This window comes from Callorhinus ursinus, unplaced genomic scaffold (genome assembly GCF_003265705.2).
Source record: "Callorhinus ursinus isolate GAN/ISIS: 27379988/994484 unplaced genomic scaffold, GSC_fseal_2.0 scaffold5, whole genome shotgun sequence".
Classification (NCBI taxonomy): Eukaryota; Metazoa; Chordata; class Mammalia; order Carnivora; family Otariidae; genus Callorhinus; species Callorhinus ursinus.
The window spans coordinates 47,659,728-47,686,991 of NW_027397067.1; the positions used below are offsets into that span (position 1 = coordinate 47,659,728).

General features: G+C 48.2%; 1 protein-coding gene across 10 annotated transcripts in view; it reads right to left on the reverse strand.

Moving 5' to 3' along the window:
- Nucleotides 1-1,802: 1,802 nt before the first annotated feature.
- NCALD (neurocalcin delta) overlaps nt 1,803-27,264 on the reverse strand; it is a 371,302-nt gene continuing 345,840 nt past the window's right edge. For all 10 annotated transcript variants that reach the window (XM_073893058.1, XM_073893059.1, XM_073893055.1 and 7 more), the window contains 3 exons: nt 21,052-21,448; nt 7,315-7,420; nt 1,803-4,473 (listed from right to left, as the gene is read on the reverse strand). In XM_073893058.1, the coding sequence (XP_073749159.1) occupies nt 4,376-4,473; nt 7,315-7,420; nt 21,052-21,429 (582 nt within the window). In that variant the 5' untranslated portion in view covers nt 21,430-21,448 and the 3' untranslated portion in view covers nt 1,803-4,375. The remainder of the gene's footprint in view (nt 4,474-7,314; nt 7,421-21,051; nt 21,449-27,264) is intronic.

Below are 27,264 nucleotides of genomic sequence, written 5' to 3' on the forward strand. Positions count from 1 at the left end.
GAAAATACGAGTCTCAATGTTCTTGTTTCTTCAGCCACCTCAAAAAACAAAATTGCCTTTTTTTTTTTTTAAGATTTTTATTTATTTGACAGAGACACAGTGAGAGAGAGAACACAAGCAGGGGGAGTAGGAGAGGGAGAAGCAGGCTTCCCACGGAGCAGGGAGCCCGATGTGGGGCTCGATCCCAGGACCCTGGGATCATGACCTGAGCCGAAGGCAGACGCTGAACCGACTGAGCCACCCAGGTGCCCCAAAAAACAAAATTTCAACAGAGTGCTGGGCATACCCAAGCCAAGAGAGGCATGTGTGAAGTATCTCCATTTCTTCCAAAGACAGTTCTTGTGATCTCTCTACCTCAACTTAGGGGAACACTCAGATTCCTCCTCTACCAGTGTGCCCCCTCCATGCCTGCACTAGGCTGTGAGGGGATCCAGGTGGGTTGGGTATTAAGACAGTGCCCTGAAAATAGGAGACTCAGTGTTGGAAATTTGCTAGAAATTGCCAGGTTGGCCTCCAACAGGTGCAGGAGTGCAGGCTCCAGATCAGGTTGGTGGCTGCCAGCCACTTCACCATCGGTGCCATGAACAACAGGGTGTTGTTCATGTTCAGTACTTGTGAGTAGCCACTGCTGGTCCACAGGGACAAACTGGGAAGTAAAGACAGAACCCCCGCAGGCCAACTCAGTTCTTACGGGAGGTCTGGTTGGCCCACAAGTCACCTACTATAGCTGACCCTCAGTCCCTTTTTCCTAGATTAATGGAATTCTGTGCTGGAGGTAGGGCCAATGACAACAAAAAAACAACAACAAAAAAACAAGCCTCATCTGAATTTGCTTTGAGGGTGTGCAGTCTGCATCATGTCATGTTTTCTATTGACTCTTCCCAGACGGAGAGGGTGAGACAGGAGAAGAGGGTGTTCGTATGTCACTGAAGAGGAAGTCACCTTCCATTGCACCTAATGTTTGGGTTAGAGTTCGCAGCTCCAGGTATGAGGAAGGAGGCGAGGGCAGATGAAAGTGAAGGCCGAGACGTACGTGAGTGGAGAGAAGCAAGAAAGCCCATGCGCAGACCAAGGATGCTTTCGGACAGGGCTTTGGGCTCGGCACCTCTACCCTCCCCCCCCCGCCCCCCCGGTTCCTGTGTCTTTAGGGCAGAAGCCACACCTGGGGGCGAGGGGGGGGGCGCAGTATAGGCACCTGGACCCTCAGGCAGATTCAGCTGGGGCAGCAATTTAGGAAAAGGACCCTCATGTCCCAAATAATCACATGAAACAATCAATGTGCTTGAATGCCAAGCTCAAGCGACATGAAGTCATGATATGGGGGCCACTCCATATGATGGGATCTGTAAATATATGCGCTTGATCCTCGAACAGCATGGGTTTGAACTACACGGGTGCACTTACATGCAGATTTTTTTCAATAAATACAGGACAGTACTGTATCTGTATTTTCTCTTCCTTGTGACTTTCTTAATAACATTTTCTTGTCTCTGGCTTACTTTATTGTAAGAATACAGTGTATAATACATATAACATACAAAATAGGCATAAACGACTGTTTTTGTTATCAGTAAGACTTCTGGTCAACAGTAGGCTATTGGGAGTTAAATTCCGGGGAATCAGAAATTATATGTGGATTTTTGACTGCACAGGGGTTCTGCACCCCAAACTCTTATTGTTCAAGGGTCAATTGTACATTATTAAATCCATTTGTGGAGAGGGTCCCCTGGGACATACAGAAGGGATGGAACAGCACCCTCAGCACCCCTTCCCCACCCTAAGCAAGAGTATGACTCTGTATCGTCCTTCAAGTCATAAGCCACTTTATTCCAGTCCCTTGAACATCACAGACTGGCTTAATTTCAGACAGAACAGACTCCATTTCCAGAGGTCCCGCATCACAGCAATGACAATGAACAGCCCATCAAAGGAATGACCTAAACCTTTAGTCATTCAGCCTTCTGGGTGCTGCAGAGTCCCTTGGCCAAATTTAAGTGCATTGGATTAGACATACAAAGCCCTTCCTGGGAAGGAGTAGAAGGAAAAAACCACCATCAAGAAAATACAGACAGGGTCAATGGCAGGCCAGGACAAGACTATTTGCGTACATCCCAGGCATGTCGGCATTCGTTAGCCAGGCGTCTGGCTCTGTTTTCTCTCCTAAACAGCTGGAGCCCCTCTTCCTTGCTCCTCACTCCAGCTCTCAGTTCTAGGGAACTGGGTGAGTCTGGCTCAACAAGATGTCCTGACCGAGGGTAGAGCTTAGGCGGGCTTGCCCAAACATTAACTGACTCCCCTTCTAAGGAGAACTGAAAGGGGGAGTTAGGTCATCAGTCCAGAGCAGTGGGATGCACCTCCTGAACATCACTCACTGGGCCCTCCGTCTCTTAATTTAATTCCCTAGTTTTCAAACCCAGATCTTACCACTTGGCCCATGGAGGAATTTAGCAAGTCTCAGGATAGATCACTGTGAGGAATGGACACTCAGAGGAAGATGAAGATGATTTTACCACGTCTAGGTCTCCAGATTTCATCCTGCAAAGTTGGTTCATTTTGGTCAACCATACAAATTCAGATTTTTGCTACCAGTTAAAAGGGACTCAAATAATACAGAAGAATCTGGAGTTAGAATGGGCTCAGCATCATCTTCCTCATAGTTATGTTTGTCTTTCTGTGGGTCATGGTCTACAGAAAGTAGCTTGGCTGCAGATAAACCCACTCGGGACCTCTCTGCCTCCTCCCGGAGCAGGTCCTCCCCATCTATGTCCTTGAGTGTTTGGACTTCCCCAGGCCTACTACTTGTGAAAATATGACTGACTTACCTGTGATCAGCAATTTTTACTCTTAACTTTCAATTCCAATTAGTGTGTATGAGGTCACCAGACCAAAGAGTGACTCAAATTTGCACTGTCACTTTTGAAAATAGAAATTGGCATTCAAAGAACATGGTGATGGAAAATACTTTTGGATTCCCCACAGTGGGCCCTGGAAAGCACAGACGCCCTAGGCCATGCCTTCTTCACAATGAGTCAGCTCATTGCCCAATCTCAGACTCTTTGAAGGGCCACCAGGGGCATGAAAATGTCAACATTGCAGTTACGGCTCCCTAACCATAATGTGGATTAAACCAAAGGGAAGTCTCAAGAATGTGTGTGTGTGTGTGTGTGTGTGTGTGTGTGTGTGTGTGTGTTTCGGGTCGACAGAATATTAATCTACTCAGAAGAACATTGTACCTCTGATTTAATACCATCGAGCCGCTGGGCTGAGTGGGTTAACCATCACCTCACATCTCTCTTAAAGATGAAGCTTCTGGGGCTCCAATGGACATGTCCCACTTAAACCTGTCCTACTTCCATTCTGTAGGCACTACCACTCTGGAAATGCATTCAAAATTAAGGTTGCGCCCTAGTCATGGTGACTTTGTACTTCTCTGGAATATATAAAATATACCTGTTGATTGGTGCATTTGTGCAAAGACAGATATGACTTTAAAACAAGACATAGACATTCATTATAGTTGGCTTACTTCACATTAAGCTACTAAAAACAGTCTTCTGTAATAAGATTGTATTAGTGCTCCTAAACATGCATTTCATTTAAACAAGGCAAAACACTTAATTTGGTCTGCAATACCCAATATTTTATATACAGCACTCTTTTTTTTTTTTAATCACAATAGGCAACAAGATGGGTCTGGTTTTGTATATAAGTTACCATTTGTGTTTAATTTCCAAAGAAACTCAGCTTAGCTCAACTAGTGTAAACGTGTGAAGAAACAGCTGAGCCATCTTTTCCTCTTCTCTATGAATTTATCTTGAAATGTTCACAGCTTAGACACTACAGCACGCTGGGGAAGAGGGGGAGTGGAGGCCTCCGGGCGCTTTCACAGCCTGGCCCCACAGGGTCCCTTGTCCTTGGGAAGCCGGCACCAGGCGCCATCACCCCGAGGGCTGCCCCTGTGGCTCCAGACCCAGCTGGGGAGTTTTGTTTTTCAAACAGTCCCCTGGAAGCTGGCCACAGAATCCCGGACTGGCTTGCTTTCCCTTCTCTTCCCTCCCCGAGTCTTCGGTTTGAGAACAGACATTGGAATCAGAAGAAAAACAACAATAAGAACGATGGAAACTCAAGGAACAAGGAACACCACAAAGTCTGCATGACAGCGCGTCCATGCTCTCCACAAGCGCGTTGGGGCTCTGGGCATCCCCCCGACAAAGGAAGCCGAAGGCGTCACGGAGGAAGGTGCGTCTGACTGCACGGGGTGGGTGGGGGACAGCGTCACCATCAATATTGATCGGCAAAAAAAAAAAAAAAAAATTGTTAAAAAGAAAGGTGGAAAGGGGACGCAAGCAGCTCTACGATCCGTGGGGGGCGGGGCTCAGAACTGGCCCGCGCTGCTGGGGTCACACTGCAGGAGGCGCACTATGGACGGGTCGCTCTTGGCCCCTCGGATGAACTCCTCCAGGGACAGTTTTCCTAGAAAGCAAGAGGACAGGTGAGCAGGGGCTGGTGGCAGCTGCGGGGACGTGCGCCCATGCCCCCGTCCCCCCAACCTGTCCCCCACCCTCGCCCCAGGAGGGGGTGGGCGGTTCTCGCTGGGTATTTGTGCAACAGATAGCTGGCCTTTGCCTTTTTTAAGAAAGCAGGCTGCACTCCTGGTGCACCAAGGCTGTCACGGGGTTCCCGGTGTCCCCAGAGCCTTCTGGCCTCCTTGGGATAGCCTTAGCTTTGCTGCAAGAGTCCCTCTCTCTCCCTGCATGTGAGCAGAGGGGCCCGCACAGATATCTGGGGGGAGGCCAACATGTGAGGAGGCTGCCACTCCATGCAAAGTAAGGAGAAGAAAGGGGTGTGTGCACAAGGCAGAGGGGAGTCCTTGGGTCCCTGGGGTCAATCAGAACAGGCTGGAGGAGGGAGACATGACCCCCTGGGATCCCACTTTTATCCGTGTGTCCCTTTCCTTCCTGAGTAAGCTGGAATATGTATTGATTTCTCTTCTGGAAGGTCCATCTGTCATATAGTTGGGGAGGGCAAAGCTTCTCCCCCCTTCCTGGTGCTTTCAGAAAGGTCCCATCCTTGGCGGGGGAGCAGCTGGGCCTGCTCTAGATAGAAGCTCCCAGAGAGGACTTGCCCCCTTGGCCCTCCAAGGATGTCCCTGCCCGCCGGGCTCCCTGCTGCTCTGAGGCTTGTCTGCAGGCCCTCGGGCTCTCACACTAGGTTCCTCCCTCCCACAAACTCCATCCTCGACCTCAGTGATTGCTCCCTTATTTCTCAACTGATTCCAAACCCAGACAGGAGGGGCGCCACTCACTGAAGCCCTCACCACCCACCACTGGGAGACATCAACAAATATGTCTTCCCCTTCACCACAACCCCCTCCCCCAGCACCGAGTTCTTGTCTGACCAAATCTACTCTAGCTACAAAAAAGAGAAAGGTGGGCTTTTATTTATTTATTTTTAACATAGAGCAGGCCACGTCTAGGCTTTGTGTCCTGGCCATTTCTCGAGAGCTGTGGCCTGCTCAGGTAGTGGTTGAAACCGTGATGACTTCTTAGGTCTGAAAGTCTGGCTCCAGGGAGGGAGGGCGGATGGAAGTGGCCACTTGAACACTTGGGGATCTCCCCAAGGTGAGCGCGGGGAACCTCGGCCTGCAGCAGCGGGCCAAGCCCCGCATTCTTCCTCGGTGGGCTGGGTCTCTTGGGTCAGCTCCCCTGTGTGCGTCTGAATAGACTCCAGGGCTGACTTGCCTGTGGGCCCAGACTTTTTAAGTCCGCGGCCAGGGGCTAGAGGCAAAGGGCTTCCACCAAGAAGAATCTAATGGCGGGAGCCTCTCGGTGAGGTCTTTGCTCCAGGTGGGGGCACCAGGTCTCGGGGTCGAACTGATTCCTCTGACCGCGCCCAGTCTTCGAGCCCCTCCCCCTCCCCGGCACGGCTCCCCGCCCCCCCCCCAACACCAGGAAAGCACAGGGCTTTCAGCAGCCGCATGTGCAGCAGGACTGCTAGCCCAATTGGGGTTCTGTGGCGCCCTCGTAGCGAGCCCCTAACCTCTTGCCTGTGACCCGCGCACAGTGAGGGTTTCGGCCGGTCACCCTACAGCGCTCCTCTATGCAGAGGCGGGGCAGGAGCAGGACGCAAAGCCACCAGTGCTCCCCTGGAGCGCCAGCGGACCCTGCCGCTTTAAATCGGCAAGCTCAGGAACTATTAAACGACCCCAGGTGTTTAGTCTTACAAAATAAGCTCTTCGCTGTGAATTAAGGTGCATTAGGGGAAATGGGATGCAATAGCACCTTTGCGCAGGAAGCAAACAGGTTGGCCTGCACCCCGGAAAGCCAGAGTCTTCGGCAGCCAGTGCCCCGGAGGGGCATGGGGATAGAAAGAGAGGCTCCCTGTGCCACCTACAAAGCCTCCCGTCGTTCTGTCCACCGGTGCTATCTGGGGTAGGGGAAAGCGTTTGCGCATCGCTGACAAGATTTGCCGCGGACACCCGGCGGAACAGGGGAGCTGGTAATAACAGCAAGGGCTGCAGAAGACTGGGTTTCCTCCGCAGCAGGCTCAGAGCTCAGCACCTCAAATTCAGGTGTCACATCTAACTAGGGCTGCCACATCAGGTACATAAAATACGGGATGCCCAGTTAACACTGAATTTCAAATAAACGATAATTTTTTTTCATATAAGTGTGTCCCAAATATTGCATAGGACACACTTCTCTAAAGAACACCATTTGTTCTTTATCCAAAATTCAAAGTCGATTGGGCCTCCTATATTCCATCTGGCAACCCAACATCTAAAATCCACTAATCTTGAGTTTGAAATCCAGCCTTCCTTTTCACTTTGGATTGTTTTGAATTCTCTTGTTGGGTTGGAATTGTTTTGAATCCTCTTGTTGAATTCCTCCGGGTAGAAAGTGCTGGCCCCCTCGCTCCCCTCCTCCCCTGGCCCACACAGGCTGGGGAAGACTACGTGGCTCCAGGAAACCCAACACCTTAGGGCATGCGCAGAAGAGCCCAACCGGACCCCTTGGGCAGGCTGGGGTGAAAGCCACCAGATCTGGGTGGAATTACACCAAGTCCCTCTCTGCTTTCTGATTAGCTGGCCTGCAGGGATCCAGCCTGCTGTGGCCTAGGCCTGTCCCACCTGGGTCCCTCTCTGTCTGTCCTGCACTGCCAGGGAGCTTATGGGATGAGCCCCTTTCACAAAGAGCTGTGAGCCAGGTCCTTGCGACTAATGTCTTGTCCTTGAGTGGCATCTGCCTGCCCAGGTGGCCCCTGTCCCTCCAGCAGTGCCCACTCTGAGCAAAGCCAAGTGCCACGGCCTCCTACCATCTCTGTTGGTGTCCATCTGGCGGAAGATCTTTTCTGTCCTTTTCTCCGGGGTTGACTCATCTTCAGGCATTTTCATTACAGAGGAAACCATCTTATAGATCGCCTAGGGACAGAAATGACGATAGTAAGACAGAAACAGAACAGCCTTATCAGTAAAGCTCCCAGAGCAGAGGGGTGAAGGGGGTGTCCCCCATGAACACAGGGAGCTAGTCTGATCCCTGCTGATGTGCTGTAGAAAACCAGTGTGTAGGAACTAGCTCCAGCAGTGAGAAGCTGGCAGGAAGACCAGCTCACCCCTGTGTCTCAGACTGTCATGCGCATACGAATCCCCTGGGGAGCTGGTGAAAATGCAGAATCTGATGGCGGGGGCAGGGTCATGGGGCCTGAGATTCTGCATTTCTAACAAGCTCCTGTGTAGAGCTGTGGTTGCTGCCCGGAGAACCCCACTTCTAGGAGCAGGGCTATGGATGACATCCCTCAGGCCAGAAAGACGGGTCAGTGTCTCTACCTGGTCCCTCAAGGATAATAAACACCTGATGGTCTGCAAGTGTCTGCCCACGCCTTCTCCCAGGCAGACATCACCAATTCATCCTGATGACCCCCCCCAACTCCCACATATGGCAGTCACCTCACATGGCTTCCCAGCAAGCTTCCAGGCATCCCCAAGATGGAAGCGATCTGCCATCCAAGCTTTGCATTAAATAATTATGCAGCTCGAGGCTTGAGGTAAATTGGGTAAATCTGAAATCTGATGAGCAAAAACAGATGTTCTATTCATTTTTGTAAGCGGTACTGAAACAGTCTCCCCCACCACCTTGGACCCCCTGTGCTACTCAGTAAAGGCCCGGAAGGCCTGTTGTCAAATGTAGTTTCGATTTGGAAATAATGTAAAGTCACTGTTCTCATTCCCAGACCATCAGGTGTTTACTATCCTTGAGGGACCAAGTAGAGACACCAGCCCGTCTTTCATCTGATTTTGCTCATTGGATTCACTCTGGGACCTTTAGTCCTGGGAAGGAGTTTTAGAAGAAGAAGATTTTGCCAGCGGGTGGGCAGAAAGAAATCTGGAAAGTTCTGGAGCTCCAGATGCCATGGGATAGTCGGAAGGAGGGGAGAAAGGAAGACAGCTGAGGGAAGGTAGCCTCCAAATGGGAAATGTGGGAGGAAAAAAATGGATATTAACGGCTCAACTTATTTGCTTTACAGTCTTAATTAGGATCAACCCTGCCTCAGGTCCCTAACATATTCTGGAGAAGGGGGGGGTGGTAAATATTCTTATCGCAGTCAGTAAAAGAGGAATGAAAAACTGACTCACCCCGTGTTCTGACCCTTAGCGATCATAGGGATCCCTCAGGCCAGGCTCCCTGGGTCTGTCTGAAACCCACCCATAGCCCTTGCGAACTCCAGCGTGGCCTCCACAGTGATTCTGCCTGGGAGAAAGGTCAAGCTCAGAGTTACGGCCCTGGCCCGGATTATGGGTGTCACTGGGATAAGGCTGGTCCATAGTCCGCTTCCCCAGCAATAGTTCCCGGAAGTATGCAGGCAGCGGGCAAGCCATGCTCTGTCTTCTTCCTGGTCCCCTCCAGCTCAGGTCTATGCGGCCATCCGTGCTGGGTTTGGAGTGCCACGTGCCACGCCTCTGGGGACACTGGACTCCTGGAGGGAACCAGGAAAGCCCACCAGGATAGAGCTCTTTTTACAAATGGGAAAACAGGTGCTGAGATTTCCTGGGCCCGGTAAATAGTTCGTAATGGCAGCAGAGAGCAGGAGTCCTTCCAGAACAGGGGTGTCTTGAGATCTAGCACCTTCTCCTCAGGTTTCTTTGCTCCCACAGGAAGCTCTCTGTGTAACTCGACCCAGTTAAAAGGGAATCGGTGGCAGCAACTAATGAACACACACACACCTCACACGGATTTCAATCTTACACAATCTAAATATTGTGTGAATTCATAAGCCAAGGATTCTTAGAACAAAAAGAAGAAGAAGACAGTATCTGGAGATCAGTATCCCACCAGATCACACAAGGACAACCTCTTTAAAAGGTGCAAGAGCTGACACATTTCAGGATCTGTAGAGGTGATATGGGAGACGCATTTGCGGGTCAACGATGAGCTTACTTTTCGCCAGAAGTCTTACGAATGCTGCGTCATTGCAAATCCTCAAACTTCTTCGCGGTGGACTCCTTCCCTGAGTCTGTTCTGCTCTCAGTAAGTTCATCTCACTTGGTAATTCCAGGTGCCACCTGCTGTGTGTCTATCACTGACCAACGGGGGCAGCTCCCAACTCAGATGCTTCACAAAGGCTGTCAAGAGCCCCACAACCTGTGTATCACCCACCTTGGTTTCCTGGACCAGCAGCTTTATTTACACCCTTCTCTCATCTGAGTGCTCACCTACCCCTCTCCGCTCTCCTTGGGATCCTACCCATTGGTTAAGGGCAGGTTGCAATGTTACCCCTCCTCCAGGAAGTCTTCCAGGGTCTTCCTTCCTTCTGTTATGTGTAATTTCCCTTCCGCTGTGCTAGCAAATGGCTCTTCTAAACCTCTCTTGGATCATTTCATCCCATTCACTCCAATTGCAGTTACCCAGAACACTCTCCTCTTATACAGGAGGGCAGCAGTCCGATCGGGCTATTCATCGAACCCCTGACAGTTCCTAACACAGGGTCTTGCACAGACTTGGGCTCCCTAAGTTTGGAGGATTCATTCAGGAATAACTGACCTCCCCCCCATCACCTTCTCTCAGGCCCTTCCTCCTCTCTCAACTTTCTTCTGTTCCATTTCTCATTATTAATTTCCCCTTTATCTTTTGTTGCTTTTCTCACCTTCCCCTTCTCTTTTCTTTTTCTCCTTTCTTCATATAATTAAACATATTCATTGAAACTCCTTAAAGATTCTGTTGGAAAGGAAGGGTTTCCTCTGCCCTTCAAAATCCTTCTAGATGGACAGGAGACAAACTAATGGAAGAAAATCAAATTTAATTTCATATGTACAGGGAATCCACAAAGGCATGGAAATTCCAAAGATAGGCAAAATGAGGACTTTGTGTCCTTCTGACTCAAGGAGAAGGGGTAGGGGTCTGGGAGTTCCAAGGGAAACAGTGCAATTCACAGGAGGATGAAAAAGAGGAAGTGTTTGGTAAGCCAATGTGGGCTGGGCCACTGGGAACCCATGGGACATGGGGGACTTGGATCAAACAGGCCTTGCCAGGGGCGCCTGGGTGGCTCAGTGGTTAAGCGTCTGCCTTCAGCTCAGGTCCTGCTCCCAGGGTCCTGGGATCGAGCCCCGCATCCGGCTCCCCGCTCAGTGAGGAGTCTGCTTCTCTCTTTGCCTGCCGCCCCCCCTGCTTGGGCTCTCTCTCTCTCTCTCTCTCTCTCTGTCAAATAAATAAATAAAATCTTTATTTTAAAAAAAAAAAAAACAGGCCTTGCCAGGTTCTTCCCCGTCTGCCGTACCTTGTTCATACCATAATGCCGTTCTCTGTGGTGACAGTTCTCTTCCTGGATCCTCTACCTAAATTCTTTTTAGGCGGTTGCGGGAGAGGTAAAGAGCTGTTCCTCCATCTGCTGGGTTTCAACGGCTTTTTAACGCAAAATAATCTTCATGCCAAAGTGGCCCATCATGGGGCAGCCTGCCCTTGGCCCCCACAATTCTTCAGTCTGTCAAAAGCTACGGGCTCTCCCCTTAGGAGCCGGGCACACATGCTTGTGGATCCGCACTCACGGTCACAGACAGCTTCAGGAGCCCATCCACAGACCCCAGGTAAAGAAAGTCCCTGATCTCAGTTTACCCCTCCCCATTGCTCGCGCATTCATCCCGTCCCGCGGTCATTCCCCAGCTATTTATCCGTCGGCTATTCCGTGCCGGGCCCATCTGCCCCAGCCTTGCCCTCACGGGTTTACTCTCAAGGCAAATGTAACGGGGAGCCTTCCTTGCTGCGAGGATTGGGGCAGGCCTCCCTGAGGAGTGAGGAGAGCGAAGAGATGAAGGAAGCAGACAGCTCCCAGAGGAAAGGGACAGAGGGACAGGCGTGCGTAGACAGCGGGTAGGAGGAACGGCAAGAAGGGGGGGGGGGGGGGGGGGGGGGGGGGGGGGGGGGGCTGCGCTACAAGATGTGGCTCCGGGGCAGGTCAGGACAGACCCCCGGGCCTCAAAGGGCACGGGAAAGTATCTGTCTCTCCAATAGGCCACAAAAAGACAGAAGGGATAGGAAATTCGATTTCTACTCCCCAAACCCACCTCTACTCCCTTACTTACAGGCAGTGGTATTCAGAGAATTAAAAAACTGTCATTCATAATCTACTCAGCAGTCATTTATTGTCTACTATGTTCTAGGTGGCGGACAGTCAATTGTCAAAATGACCGACACGGTCTTTCTTATTGTGTATCTCCCCAGTCCTCTGGCAAAGGGCTTGGGAGACACTGTATTGGTGACCAAAAGCACCCCCATTCCATACAAGCACCACCGAGGTGGGTACAGTGATCCCAGTGATGCCTTAATAACCCTCATGGAAGCCTTCGCCTCCTCCACCTCTGCTCCCATGATGGCGAGGAACTCTCAGCCTCTAAGATTTGGGGCTCACGAAACTCTCCTTCTTGGAATTCTGACGGGAAGTCAACGGTGTGATAATCCAGAGATTATTCTCTTAATACCCCTGGTTGAACAGATGAATGAAAGACCATGCAAACAGATGGATTCGTGTTAGAAAATGAGGCCCCCGCATTCAACAGAAGGTCTTTAAAGAGATTTAGCCTTTAGCCCTTGGGCCAAAGAAGTGGAGTCGGGACAAATAAAAATGGGTTAATATAAAAATCAAAACCCGAGCCAAAACAACAAAGAAAGTCAGGATGCCCTTACGTGAGTATATTTGCAAACAGGGCTTCTGGAATGGGGCAAAGGCACAATGTCTGAGTGTATTGTAGGGTTGAGGAGGAAGTGAGGGCCCGCATTCCAGACAGCTCTTTCGTAACTCTAGACTAGATTTTTTTTAAATGTGCATCAACTCACAGACAGGGATTAGTGGATTATTCACAACACCAGGTCTATGACGTGTGTGACACCAGAGCAGTGAGCAAAGAGCTGAGGTGACAAATCCCAATGGTTCCAAGATGAGTAAGTAGATGGCAGCCTGGCAAAACCACATTTGGGAAACTGTCTGCCCCTTTGTCCCCTTCCCACGGCATCAACAACCCAGAGCCGATTGCACTAGAACTTCAGAATCTAGGGCTCCCCAGCACAGGGAGAGAAAAGATGCAACGCCAGACAGCAATCTGAAACAAATCATGTCTTTTATTAGCTCTAGGTCCCCCCCCTCCCCAAATTTAATGGGATTAAACCATGAAGAGGCCAGGCTACTTCCCTACTTATTTTTAGCAACGTCAATGAGAGGCCCGGCAGGGACATCCTGTTTTTAATTAAACTTGAAGAGCCTCATTCTTGAATTGGGTAAACACAGAGCTAGAGGACACCCAAGAGCCCAGCTCTGGCTCAGCCCCTGCGTAGGCTTGGGACGGTGCCTGCCCTGCGGTCAGGGCTCTCACCAGCTTCTTCATGGCCTGTACTTTTCTTTCTTTTTCCCTCTGAATGACCACCTCTTGGGTTGCTGGAAAAGAAGGAGTCACATCTGCACTGATAAAAGTTGTAGACTTAGCGGAGGGCAGGCACAGTTCCAAGAGTTAAAGCTCGACCTTCTCTCTGAAGGAAACCAGACTGCCTTCTTTCACCAGAAGATGGAGGGTCTTCTGACAGGACATCCAAGGCCCCGTGACAACCAACCAAAGGCACAAGAAGTTAAGCAGTACAAGGGTGCCTTTAGATTCTAGATAAAGAACAGCACACCATGTAGAAGGATATCGCCTATCAGGGAACGAGGGTGGAGGGAGGCCATGGGGATCTTGGAAACACTTTCAAAATAGGATCAATGTCTGTGTTTCTGGAACGGTCTAAGTAGTTTCTTGCTTAGAGCTTAGAGGAATACGTTAAGTCAGGAACTTTCCTAATGTTTTGCCCAGGTGCTGTAGGTGCTTTCACGGGGGGCGAAGACAACAGGAGAAGGCCCTGTCCCTTTTCAACCAAAGCCGCTCCATTCTGATATTAGGTCTCATGTAAGACCTTAACTGAAAAAAGTAAACTCATCGTGGTCCTCCCCAAACTTATGTATGTGTGTGTGAATACATTACCATCCATCCTGCTGGCAAGTCCCACATCTTTGGCGCCCCTCGGCCATCTAGCTCGCTATCTAGCAGTCAGCCGACCCATTAACTCTGCCTCCTGACTATTGTCTGGAATCGGTCGTTCCCCCTGCCACTGTCTTCTGTCAAGTCAATGGTGGTACTCATCGTTTTTAGATAAGGACAGTTAATGGTTTTTTTTTTTTTTCCAATCTTACACAAAGTGAAATGCAAAAGCAGTTTCAAATAGCCCCATCCAAAGAGCCCTTTTATCATCGTCCTGAACAGGCATTCCAGAGCTGCTGTGTTACAGGCCTTCGCCTGTGGGGGGCTAGGGGGGTAAGGATGAGTTTGATTTTGGAATGCCCCGGCTTTGAAGGATCAGTGCGACAGCTCAGTAGAGATGTCACTAGGGTAGGACGTAACAGGGGCGCCCGGCTGGCTCGGTTGGTGGAGCGTGCAGCTTTGATCTTGGGGTTGTGAGTTCCAGCCTCCGGTGGGTGTAGAGATTACTTAAAAAGAAAATCTTAAAAAAAAAAAAAAAAAAAAGTTGGACATCACAGAGGTGGAGATCTGGAAGTAATCGGTTGTGCCCTCCATAGAGTGGGGCTACTAAGGTTGTCATGAGGGCTCCGCGAGATGATGCGTGTGCACTGGGTTGAACGGTGTCCCGCAAAACTTCATGTGCACCCAGAAGCTGGCGGAGGTGTGAAGAAGGCGAGGTGACCTTATTTGGAAAGAGGGTCTTTGCAGATGTAATCAGGTTAAAATAAGATCATACTGGATTAGGACAGGCCCTAACCAATCCAGTGACTGGAGTTCATATAAGAAGGAAATCTGGACACAGACTCACGGCGAGAGCGTCACGTGATGATGGAGGCGGAGGCCGGAGTGACGCACGCGGTTGTGAGCCAAGGAACACGGAGGGCTGCATCACCACCAACGCTGGGAGAGAGGCATGGAACAGATTACCTTCCCTCCCCACCGCCAGGAGTCTCCAGAAGGAACCAACCTTGTCCACACCTGGATTTTGGACTTCTGGCCTCCAGAACTGAGACAGAATACATTTCTGTTGTTCTGGCTTCCCAGTTTATGATAATTTTTTCTGGCAGACCTAGGACTCAGATACAGCGCGGAAAGCCCTCAGCACTAGGCCTGGCCCATCGCAAGCACTGAGGGGAGGAGACTTCTGGAGGAAACACAGGCTGTCGCTGGGACTCTGCTTCGGGAGTATCCATGGTCGGGGAGCAGAAGAAGGAAGAGGAATCCACAAAGGCCACGGGGAGGGACCGGCCAGAGAGGGGCGCCTCACTCATGTCGCCAGATGGCATACTCGATGCTAAGAGTTAAACTCTTGTCATAAGATTAATCCCCTAATAAGAAAGGATTAAACCAAACACAACCTCGAGCACGAAGATTAGTTCTTTGAGAAAGTCACTAGCCTATGCAATTGCTTTAGAGCTTCCTCCAGGAAAGAAATCTAAGTTGCATTCCAGCGTCACATCTGTGGTCCACATTCAAAACTGAGAATTAGGCAAGGGTGTGGAGCTGAATTCCCGGGGACCATATCAAAATGGACTAGTAGCTCTTGTTCCATCCCCCACTCCCCACCCTCACCCCCACCCTGGAATCAAAAGAGCACAGTGTTTCAGGTCTCCAAGAAACATATTAAAATTGATATAGTATCTATGACATCAATTTAGAAAGATGATCGGGAGAAGAAATGCAAGTGCCAGTCAGGAAGTGGCTCTGAAAGAATGTAAAGAAGTTTTCCTGGTCCTCACTTTGGTCCTCAGTGGCACAGACACTCACAAGTTGGCTGGTGATCTTGCAACCAGCTGGGACTAATCTGTGCATCTGTTTGGTGCTCCTGGAGGGCAAACATTTGCCTGGCCCCCACCATCACCTCCTTCCTCCTTACCTAGCTGCTGTAGAGGTATGCATGCCTTTCATCACATGAGGGGATGAGAAAAAAAATTTTCCAATACTGCTAAAAAGAAACAGAGATGAAATCTTCTGCGATGAGCCGCCAGTATACTCCCAATCGTCTCCTTCCCTCAGGTTTCACTCATTCAAAAGGCATGAAAAGGTAGATTAACGGTGTCCTGACGTTCACCCTGCCTTCATTTAAAAATGCCCATTACCCCTGAATCACAACAAGGAGGGAGAGTCTAGTTCCAAGACAATAATTATTTGAACACCAATATTTTCGAAGCGATCATTAACATACAAGTAATAAATAGGCTAATTAGAAAATTTCCAACCTAGTTTTCAAAGTAAGTTTCCTGAGGACTGATCTGGGTAACATTATGTCAGCCTGTGTATATCCTCTCAGAAAGTCTCTAACTTGAACTTGAGAACCAACCCAGCCAGGTCCTCCCCAAAGAGTCCCAATGCATGAAGTTTGCCGGTGGGCTCAGGGCAATAGTTCGGGCTTGGGGGATTCCTGGTGCCAACCACATTGTCTCCTGGAAAGCTGATCATTCTTTTATCTGAGTCCTGTGAGCATCAGAGTGGCCCCGAAGTTTTAGTTATTCCCAGATGGGCTGGTATTTTATAGGAAAGGTAACAGGTGAAGTAGGTCAGGAACTCCTAAAGTCATCTGATCCAGAATATCTGTGAGTTCCACCAATGAAACCAATGAGGGTTTCATTGGGTTACCTCCCTCCTCTGTGTGAAATTTTGTTGACTAGGTAAATTGAACTTAAAACTTAATAGAAGATTCTATTACCTTGTCCTTTGGGAAACGACCTCCCTTTATTTAGCAGGAAAACCTCCCGTCCTCGCTCTGGAAACTGTGATAGAATAATGGTAGCCAACATTTATTGAGCCCCGAACATCCCAGGGAGCATCCAAGCCCTCGTGGCTACATCAGCAATGCCCCTTCCTGCTCGCTCAGCCCCTTCCTCAGACCCTGTGCTGGGCTGGGTGTGGGCGTGCAGACCTGTCTCCAGCTGGGCTCACAGGTTGCTGCGTGGGGCAGGAAGGCTTCTCCCTGCTCTTGTGGCCCCCACCTGGAGGAGAGGACCTGCTGTAACATGAGGAAAGGTCAGAGCTGTTATCTGTCTGGCTTATGACTCCTGAGAGGCAGTTGTGATGCAATAATAAAATACTGGGCCTAAACCATGTTCCTAAATTTGTCACTTAAAAGAAAACAAACACGTGAATGTAAAAATGTTCATTTAAGACTCTAAAAATAAATCTGCATATGGTTTTGTTTGTTCATCCAGATGATATAGCACAAAATTATTTTTTTTAAAAAAGGAACATAACTGCATTTTGGCATATGTGGTAGACTGAATAACAGTCCCCCAAAAGATATGCATGTTGTTACCCCCAGAACCTGTGAATATGTTACCTTACATACTAAAAGGGACTTTGCAGATGGGATTAAGCTAAGGATCTTGCGATCGGGAGAGGTTGTCCTAACGGGCTGGTCCCAATGTTATCACAAGGGTCTTTCTGAGTGGAAGTGAGAAGCAAAGTGAGATACCCAGAGAAATGCTGGTGTGAGAAGGACTCAAGCAATCTACTATTGCTGACTTTGGACATGGAGGAAGGGGGCTACAAGCCAAGGAATGCTTCCAGAAACCAGGAAAGGCAAGGAAACAGATTTTCCCCTAAAGCCTCCCGAAAGGATGCAACCTCTGGACACCTTGATTTTAGTCCAGTAAAACTGATTTCAGACCTCTGACCTGGAGAACTGTTAAGATAATAACTTTGTGTTGTTTTAAGCAACTAATTTTACGGTAATCTGTTACATCAGCAAGAGGTAACTCCCAGGGTGTCATTAACGTCTGCAACAGAAGCCAAAGCTTGTCACCGTAAACAATATTCTGCGGATACGAATGCTAAACTACAAGAAACAACATCAGGGAAGAAAAACTAGAAAATTAGTGGATTACTACACTCCATTGTCAAGCCTAATTATAAACTTGTTTGGACCCTGACCAGTTTTTAGTGTCTGTCGGTGAACACCAGGAATTTGCATTTTATTAAATCTTATTTAAATTGCTTGAATTTCTGGTGTCTTGGAGGAGCAGAAGTTTAGCCAAGAATTTATACGTTGGTGCTTGTAATCAAGCTGCAGGTTTTACTCACTTTAACAAACAGAACCGTCATTTGTGAATGATTCTGGGGCCCACAGCTTGATTTCATCTCATCACTCCTTAACATGTATTTACCCAAACACAAAGCGCAAACCCAACGGACAGTGACTCCCTTGAAGTACGCGCATCCCCAGCGAAGGTCCTTCCTTGATGGCGCCGACCAGTCAGAACCTGCACCCCCAAAAAGAGAATCCGAACACAGGTACCCAGCTTCTTGGGACAGGGACAGGGCCTAGAGTGCAGGCTGTCACTTTCGGAATGGGGACAGAAAAGAGGAAAAAAATAGAATGGGAAGTCTGGTAATATCCTCCACATCCCAGTTCCATCCAGAGTCACTGCAACCCGGGGATTAGCATAAGAATGAGAATCCACGAACTGTCAGTGTGCAGAGTAGCAGAATAGAATAACATAGCCCTTCATAGGAAAATGCTTCTAAATTTAATTTAATCTCATTGGCAATTTGGAAATTGCCTCAGGGTGCTGCAGGGTTTCCTCCCCACGGTCATGAATATTAATCATCAGGGTGTGGTGCTGTAGAAAACAATGAAGGAGACTCAAGGCTTCCATTTGCAGGCTCCTAAAAAACCCTGAGTAGATAAGCATTTATGAGGGGCTCCCAGGCCTTCCCGTGATGACCTGGAACCTTCCCGTGGGCCTGCGAGTGGACTGAGCTACTTGAGTGGAGAAAATGTCTTGTGAGGCTGAATGGCCCTTCGTTTGATGATCACTTTGTACATTCCATGTGCATCAGAGGAGGTCGCGAGGGCTCAGCAAGTGCTTACTAGCACCTCCTGCACATCCTCTGCCGCGTCCCCACCCGCCCTTGCAAACCAAATTCCACAGCCCAGGGAGAGTGTCTATATTCCTGCCCACACTCTATTCCCAGTGCCAGCTACTTAGCAGGTGCTTAACTGAATGGTTGGATGTTCGTAAGCCCCTGGGGTCTGGAGGGTTCTCCCTGACTGGGGGTCAACATCTTCGTCAATACTGGCCACCAAACTCCTGACCAGGGGCAGCCAGGAGAACTGCGCAAAAATGTTCAACAGGAGATAACACAGTGGCTACCAGGAATTTTTTTTTCCTAGATCCCCATCAGGAAGTCATTCTCTTCAAAAGGAGAACACAGTCACCCCTTTCTCTGCAGTGAGGCAGAGAACACGGGGTCAGAGTGCAGCACTCCCCCCAAAAAGGAGAGACAAAAGAAAGCTAATTAAAATGAATCACCTTTGAAATTTAAATTTTTGTTTAATTAGCAAAGATGAAGAAAAATCGGAAAAGTGCAATGACGCGGCACACCCGTCATTCACTCAGGGAGCTCGTTTGGGAAAAGAGTTTGGCAGAGAGCATCTAGTACCTCAGAAATCAATGCTCCTTCCCTTTGGCCCAGTAATTGCACTTCTGGGAATCCATTCTAAGGGAATAATCCTAAATACAGAAAAAGTTTCATGCACAAGAATTATCTGTTATTTTGTATTTAAAAATTACAGTGTCAGGTACATTAATAAAACCTGGAAACAACCTATATATCCAACAATAGAGGAAGATAAAGTAAATTATATTGTATGACTATTATGCAGCTATGAAAATACCGTTTTTAAAGTTTTTATGACACGAGAAATGCTTGTATTATTATGTTAAGTGAAAATGGCAAGATACAAAATTTCATATACATTATGAAATCAATTAGACATTTTCAAATGCATGGAAATTAGACCAGAAGATATCATTTGCTAATATTATAAAATTAATAGTGCTTCTCTTTGTAGGTGGAGTGGGATTATGGAGAATTCTTCTGTTTGCTTTTATATTTTTCTATACTGCCCATATTTTTGCCATTGACATTATATTTTTCATACATTTATCCTTGGGGGTGGGGAGAAATCCTTTATTCTTGTTTAAGATCTTGTCTCTGAGGGATTAATTTAACACACCGCGGTCAGAGAGTTGCTGCCTCCGGTGAAGGTCGAGCCGCGGAAAGAACTAGTTGGCAGATCTGGGAGTTTGCTAGTACAGCGGTCAACTGGATTCCTGCTCCGCCCCCGGCTCCGTGTGCACCTGTCCCTCTCACTGCCCCTGCGGGGTCAGGCCCGCTGGCCCAGGAGCAGACCACAGGCCTCAGCTACAAGGGCTGGAGGACAAGGCAGTCATGCGGGTCTCTTTTGGCTCTGACCTTAGCTTCTGTGACAGGTCTCCCTGGTTCTTTCCTTGAAAGCAAGTGCCCCTCCCAACCTCACCAGCAGTGGATCGCTCTCTGTGTCCTTGTGATTCTTCCAGCACCCCCACCTGTCCTCCCGGGGGCTGCAGATCTATCTCGAAACCCTGACACTCTGGAATGAGTGCTGGCTTCTGAGATGGGCCCTCCAGGAAGCCGAATGCCCACCCTTGGTCTGCGGTCTGCTTCCAGATGCCTCCCTCTTGTGCCCATTCGCCTGCCAAGGTGGTGAGTGATGGCCAGCCCACCCACCTAGTCCTTTTTACTGCCTGCAGCTGCGGCGGTCCTGATCCTCTCCTGAGCCGTGTCTCAGTCCCCCTAAGTTCCTCCCGGGCCCACCCACTGCCAATCCAGCTGTACGTGCCATGACCACTTATGACTCCTTATGCCCCTTCCCCACTTTCCCTTCGGGTCTGACAGGGAAAACATGGCCAATACCAGAGCCCCCTCTCCTGTTCTATTCAGGGTATTTACTCTGGGTGAGTGATTTGGGGAAATAAAATGGACTGCTTCCTATTAAAATGATGGAGGACGTGATTCTACAATGTTTGTATTTCTGACGAGACAGAACCCAGCCCAGAGATCCCTGCCTTTATTTAAGAGTTTTAGAAAGCTGTAAATTAGTGATGGTGGTGATGATGAGCTTTTCTATGTGGCTGGCACTGTGCTAGGCACTGAACATGCACAGTCACATCTAATCTTAAACTAACCCCACAGAATGGGATGATGGTTCCATTTCACAGATGAGGACACTGAGGCTCACTTAGGTGAATTAAGCTGGTCAGAGTCACAGAGGTGGTGACAGAAAGGAGCAGGGTCTGAACCCCAGGTCAGAGATTGATCATTACACACCACTCCAGGGGATATAACCGCAAAGGCTGGAGGTCTGGGCAGGTCACTGGGATGGGTGAATGGAGGGGCCACCGTGAGCAGGGTTTGCTGAAGAGTGTACATCCATCTGTAGGGTGGGGGTCACCACAAGGCAATCGGGTGACTTAGGCCAAGCAAGAATGGGGGCCCAATGTTGCCAGATTTGAGTTTTCAAGAGATGCCAACCAATCTGCGTTTTTATGCGTAACCTCCTGTTTGGAAATATGGGTTCAGCACTTCCAAAAACACTGGGTAGGCCGAATCAAAGACTAGATGGGCACCAGTCGGCAACCTGCCCCAAGCTGGACGGTGCACCTGCCAATACTTACCTGTGACTCACGCCCTTCACTTTGTAAGGGGCTAGGGCTACATACCTGCACAATCTCTAGCATTTCTGCCTTGCTGATGTAGCCATTTCCATCCAGGTCATACATGCTGAAGGCCCATTTCAGCTTCTGCTCCAGCTTCCCCCTCGATGTCACGCTCAGGGCTATGATGAATTCTCTAAAGTCTATTGTCCCATCTCCATTGGCATCGAAGGTGCGGAAGACGTGCTCTGCAAATTTGGAAGCATCCCCGTAAGGGAAAAAGTTCCCGTAAATTTTCTTAAACTCTTCCATTGACAAATGTCCACTGGGGCAGTCTCTCAAGAAGCCTTTATACCATTCCTGGATCTCGTGCTCTGTAAAGTCTGTGCTTTCCAGCAAATCCTGCATGACCTCTGGGCGAAGCTTGCTGTTCTGTTTCCCCATCCTGGCAGCGAGAATTCAGCTGCAGAGAGAAAAGAAGACGGCTCGTTTTTAGACCTGTTTTTTAGAGGCACACTTTATAATTTGTGATTGTTCCTTTGGGAAAAAGAAATAGACTCTTTTTAGTCCACAGCACTGTCTGGTTGTCCAACTCAGCCAAACAAAATGATAGAAAGACAGGCAGTCAGAAGATGCCGAGCGGAAATACCACTGACCAGAAAATGATAATTCTTCTATACAGAGCCATGCAAAAACAAGGGATTCGTAACAAAAGAAAGAGGGAGAAAAGGAGGGAGGGGGAGAGCCAGAGCCAGAGAAATTGGCTACTTAGTTCTGTCTCATCTATTTGCAAGAGGTCTAGTCTAGCCTGACATTAAGACGTCTGAGGCTCTAACATCCAATCCAAGTATTAGCAGAGAAAATTTAAGGAGGAGAACTGGAAGAGAGAGAGAGAGAGACAAAAGAGGTAATTTATGTTTTATTGCTAGCATATTTCCCAGGAAAGTGCTGCTTGGGTACCTTCTGAATATTATGAAACAGATATGAGTAAGGAAAATACAAACCCATCTAATACCATTAAATGCTACCAAGCTAGATGGGTTATTTAAATTCACAAGGTCAATTCACTGTCAGCATCGGGTTCAGATGGTAAAGATGAGGCTTCATAAACCGCTTACGCGCATGCCTGTGGAAGAGGCCAAACTTTCCTTTTTAAATACAATTAACCTCATATTTTACTGTAACAGTAGTACACATCCATCGTAAAATAGTAAAACAGCACAGTGACGCATAAAGAAAAAAGTTAGCAACATTTCAAATCTCAACACTTAGAGATAACCCTGCTAGCATTTTGGTGTGTATCCTTCCAGATTTTTTATATGCATGCTTATCTAAATATGCTATTAACATATGTTTTTAGTACATTTACATTTCAAAAAACAAGAATATATACACTTTTATTACCTATTCTTAAACTTAACATAGTGTGTGGGGGGGAACAAAGGCAACTTTTGTTAGATGGGAAAAAAAAACCTAGAATTAGCATCTTCCTATTCACAGAGCCCTCCACCTTAAGTAAGTGAGCACCTGGCACCAGGCATGTGTCTGGTGCTGTGGATTCAAAGAAGAGTGACATGTGGCCTCTCCATCTTCAGGGGCCTCCAGCTGTTTAAGTTCAGAAATGGCGGTGACAGTGAGGGGACAGTACACTAGATATTCAGTTCACGGTTACCAGGGAATGGATGTGGTACGATGAGAGAGCACAGAGCGGATACCCAAGCCAAAAGGGGGCGTAGCTGCTATCAGGAAAGCCTTCCTGAAGGAGGTTGATATCTGAGCTTCGTTCCTATTTCCAAAGTCTTATGATTTAAGCACGGTCAAGATCAGCCCCTTCTCATAAATGGGCTCTGCACTTATACTTTGCATTTTTCCTATATTGGAAAAAATCCTGAAAGTAAAGCTTGGAAAATTAAAGACTATGTGAAAGACCACATATCCCCATTTTAATCATGATTCCCAGTTTTCTTTGAGATTTTCTCTTCTGATGTTTATTTGTTAATGTCTGTCTCCCACCTTCTGCAGGGTCAGCCCCTTCAGACGGAGTCTCTATTGGGACTACTTTTCCCTCTCTGGTCCCCATAAATAACATTTGGTAAGTTAATGAAAAAAGGAATGACCGATAGACAGATGAATCATTACAACACGGAAATCTGTAATAATCTTCCCAGAAAAGGAGTCTTTCCACTACAGCGATGAGGCCCTGGCTGTGCATCATAGCCGTAGGATTTATTTATCTTATAACTAGAAGTTTGTACCTTTGACCCCCTTTACCTGGTCGCGCCCCCCACCCCCCTCCGCCCCCCCCCCCCCAGTTGGGGTTCTCTTATATTGAATTGCCTGTCCTTTGCCCCCACTAAAAATAAATTCCTAGAGGGCGGTGTTTGCATCTCACCCTGCTCAAACTTCTTGCATTTTATCCCTAGTTCAAGAAATGCCAAGCAATCTTAGTAATTGGCAAGGTGACTGATTTTGTTTTCTGAGTTTTGCACTGGAGGCAGAACGGGCTCCGCAACCCCCCCGCTTCCTAGACGGGGACCCTCCGAAAGGGTCGAGAGAGGACAGCACAGGTCCTATTAGCAGGACCAACAGCCGCAGGGTCAGGAAGGCCCCTCTTCACGTAGAATCAGGCAAACACCATTTTATCCAAGAGCAAGACTAAACTACAGCTCCAAATGAAGCACAATTTATAAATTGAACCTTCCAATAACTTTCATTTCCCTCATGTGTCCCTTTTTTTTCTGGAGGGAGAGAAGCAAAGTTAGAGAGGCTGGTCTGTATTACAATTTCAAAACTGTCATTTAGTTGTTAAGTTGGCAATTTGCCTGAGGCAAGAATTCAGAAACATGAGGTAATACATAATACATGGCTTTCCAGAGCTCTGGAACATTTTTATGAAATTTACAAGTAATTTCGGGTTTTCCTTTTTGGGGGCTCTTTAAAGTACGTACAGCTCTTTGGTGTGGCGTTCAATCAAGTCACCATCCCTATTCTTTGGTTCTGTGCAAATCACCACGTGCCCAGCCTTAGGAAAAAAATATCATTTTGATATTTAGATCTACTCTCTTAAAGAATGATTTCTTTTTTCTGGGTCTATACAACACTGTTTCTTCAAAACTAAACTTAAAGTTCCTTTCCCAATGTCTAAAGAGTGCTTCTCACTTATTAGCTGTTTTTGCACTAGAAACAAATTGCCTCAACATTTTGGCTAAGTCTCCCACTGAGACTGATCTGTGTGTAGCTATTTTTCAGTAAACAGTAATTAAACCACATTTACAAATTCATTAGCACAGAAAGGCCATAACACAAACAAGGCAGAGGAGCATGGAATAAGTGATTTGGGAAGCCGTGTTTGCAACTGAGTCCAGAATGTGTTTCCATAGATAATTACAAATACTTTACCAAGTATGATGTCTGAACTTGAGAAAACCATCTGGACTTGGTTAGACTGTACAACAGAAATCTCAGGGGACATACGATAGCGTTTCTTTCCCTGGGGGGAGGAGGGGAAAGACATAGGAATGCCTGACAATACCTTTTTCTATTGGAAGACAGGAATTTCTGTCTGTTTGAGTTGAAGAGGGGATAAAAATACCATCAGGGAAATGCTGTGTTCATTAGCAGTCCAGAAAAAAAATCGTCTGGAGACAAAAGTTGCACGTCAGGTCAAATCCTTTTCATTACTCCATTGGGTTATTAAAACATTAACTTTGTGCTAGTAGAACATAGTGGGGAAAAACTCAGGCCATGGAATAAAGCTTGGTTTCAAAGCCTGGCTGAATTGCTGACTAGTGCTTGGGTATTAAGTAATTCGCTGAACTTTTTGGTGCGCCTAGGTTTTGTTATCTATAAAATGAGTTCAGCGGTGCGAGTCTGTATCTCACTGATTTGATGTGAGAATTAAATGAGACAGTCATGTGCATAAAACTCTGGCGCTGAGGCTGGGCCAGACGCTGCGGTAAATGAAAACCACATCTTGTCCTTGATGGCCCTTCATCCATTATTCTATTGAGACTTCACGGCAACCCTGAGTGATAGGACAGCTTCCTCCGTTTTGTAAGCAAAGAAATGAAATCTCAGGCCAAGCAACTTATCCCAAGTCACACAGCTTGGGAATGAGGCAGCCAAACGGTAAGTTCCGTTGGCTCTAGGCTGTCCACTGGTTTTGCCACTACGTCCTACTAACCCCGTGGACAAAGCACTGACGGAAGTTAAGACGACAGCTCCATAAAAAGTCAGAAAGAAGCAGTTAGCAGAGAGAAGACAACCTCCTATTAGCACTCATTCATTTCACAAGTAGGTGCGAAGTGTCTCCTAGAAGGGAGGCATGGCTCTCCGCACCGGGAATTCATCAGGGAACAGACAAAACCCTAGTTCTCATGGAGCTGACAGTCTAGTAGCAAGAGATATACGATAAATAAATAAGGGAAATGTTGGAGAGAGTTGTTCCACGGAGAAAAGTAAAGAAGGAAGGGGGTTGGGGAATGCCAGGAGTGGCTGGGTGGGTGTCAAAATGTTAGCTAAGAAGCCAGGGAAGGCCCCATTAAGAAAGTGACACTGTCAAAGGAGGAGGGGAGGGGAAGGAGGGAGCCATGGAGATGACTGGGCAAAGGCTATTCCAGGCCGAGAAAGGGGTCTAGATGGGGAGCGGGCTTAGGGGGTCAGGGATGTGGCTGGGGCGGAGGGCGGGGAGGAAAGCGGATGAGACCAGAACAGTAACGAGGGCCTGGTGACATGGGACCTGTAGGAGACGCTAAGGGCAGTGGCTTCCACTCCGAGGGAGACGGAGCCGTTGCAGGATTTTGGGTTATATTCTACCAGGAACTCTCTGGCTGCCGCTTTGAGAGTAAACCAAACGAGGGTAGCGCAGAGGCAGGGAGACAGCTGGGAAGCCGTGGCAAGGGCCCAGACATGAGCCAAGGGCACCGGGACCAGGCTGGCAGCAAGCAGAAAAGGTGAGAGGGGCCCTGGACTCTAGACACAGCTTAAAGGGAGAGTCCACAGGATTGGATGATGGTTCGTGCACAAAGAGACTGGTCCAGCATAACTCCAAGGTTCTGGCCTAAGCAACTATAAGGATGAAGTTGACCCTGAAATGGGAAAAATGCAGAGGCAGGGCTTTGGGGCGACGCAGGGGCATGGCTAGTGGTGCTTCTGTGCAGGTATTCATTCTGAGATGACCATCCCTGGATTCCGGATCCCTCTCTCCACTGGGATGTCAAGTAGGTAGCTAGATGGGCAACGTCTGGAGTTAGAGGAAGAGGTCCAGGGAGAGAATACATTCAGGAGTCATCAGCATACAGACGATATTTATAGCCAAAGACTAGATGAGAGCCCCAAGTCAGTGGTGGTGGGTAAAGGAGAAAAGGGGATGGTGAGCCCTTATCTGTTCTGACACGTAGACTTGGAGGGAGGAGAAGGAGCCGGTGAGGGAGAACGAGAAGGAGGCCCGCGAGGCGGCAGGAAGACACAAGGCTGACTCTGCCCGCTTCCCTACTGTGTCCTCCGTGCCCAGCTCAGGGAGCACCTGCAAAGCATCAGTGCAGAACAGAAGAAGGAACTGGCTCTTGGTTCCCTCCCTGAGTGCTCCCCACTCCTGCCCCGCATCTGTGGAGGATGCCATCTGCCATCCAGTCGCCCACGCCAAAGCCCTAGGACTCCTCTGTCATTCCTTTCACTTTTGTCCCCAAATCTGTCTCAAATCCATTGACTTTTCAGCATCTCCATCATTACCACCTCGGTCCAAACTGCCACCATCTCCATCCCCGGATTCCGATCACTCTCTCCACTGGGGGGACATCCTGATGCCCCCCTCTCCCCACCTCCACCCTGCCCCAGTCTCTTCCCCACGGCTCCCCAGATTGACCTTTTAAAAACACACAGCAGACGATGTCACTCCTCTGCCTCAAGCTCTAGAAGGGCTTCCGACACACTTAGAATAAAATCCAGACTTCCCCTTTGGGCCTCCAGGGTTCCGTGTGAGCCGTCCCAGGCCACCTCTGACTCATCGCTCAGTCCCCTGTGCCCCTGGTTCCCTGGCCTCCCACATGGCCCATCTTTTACCTCTCAGGGCCTTTGCTTTAGAGCCTTGAACAAGACTTTTAAGTAGTAAATATATCTCAACCCTTTAGTTTATATGCCTATATATAAATCTTAAATATATATAAGATATATAGAAATGTTTACTAAATATATATAAAAGGTATTTCCTATACCTTATAAATGTATAACTATTTATGTAACTATATATATTACTTTTAGCTGAATCTGTGCTGCATTTCA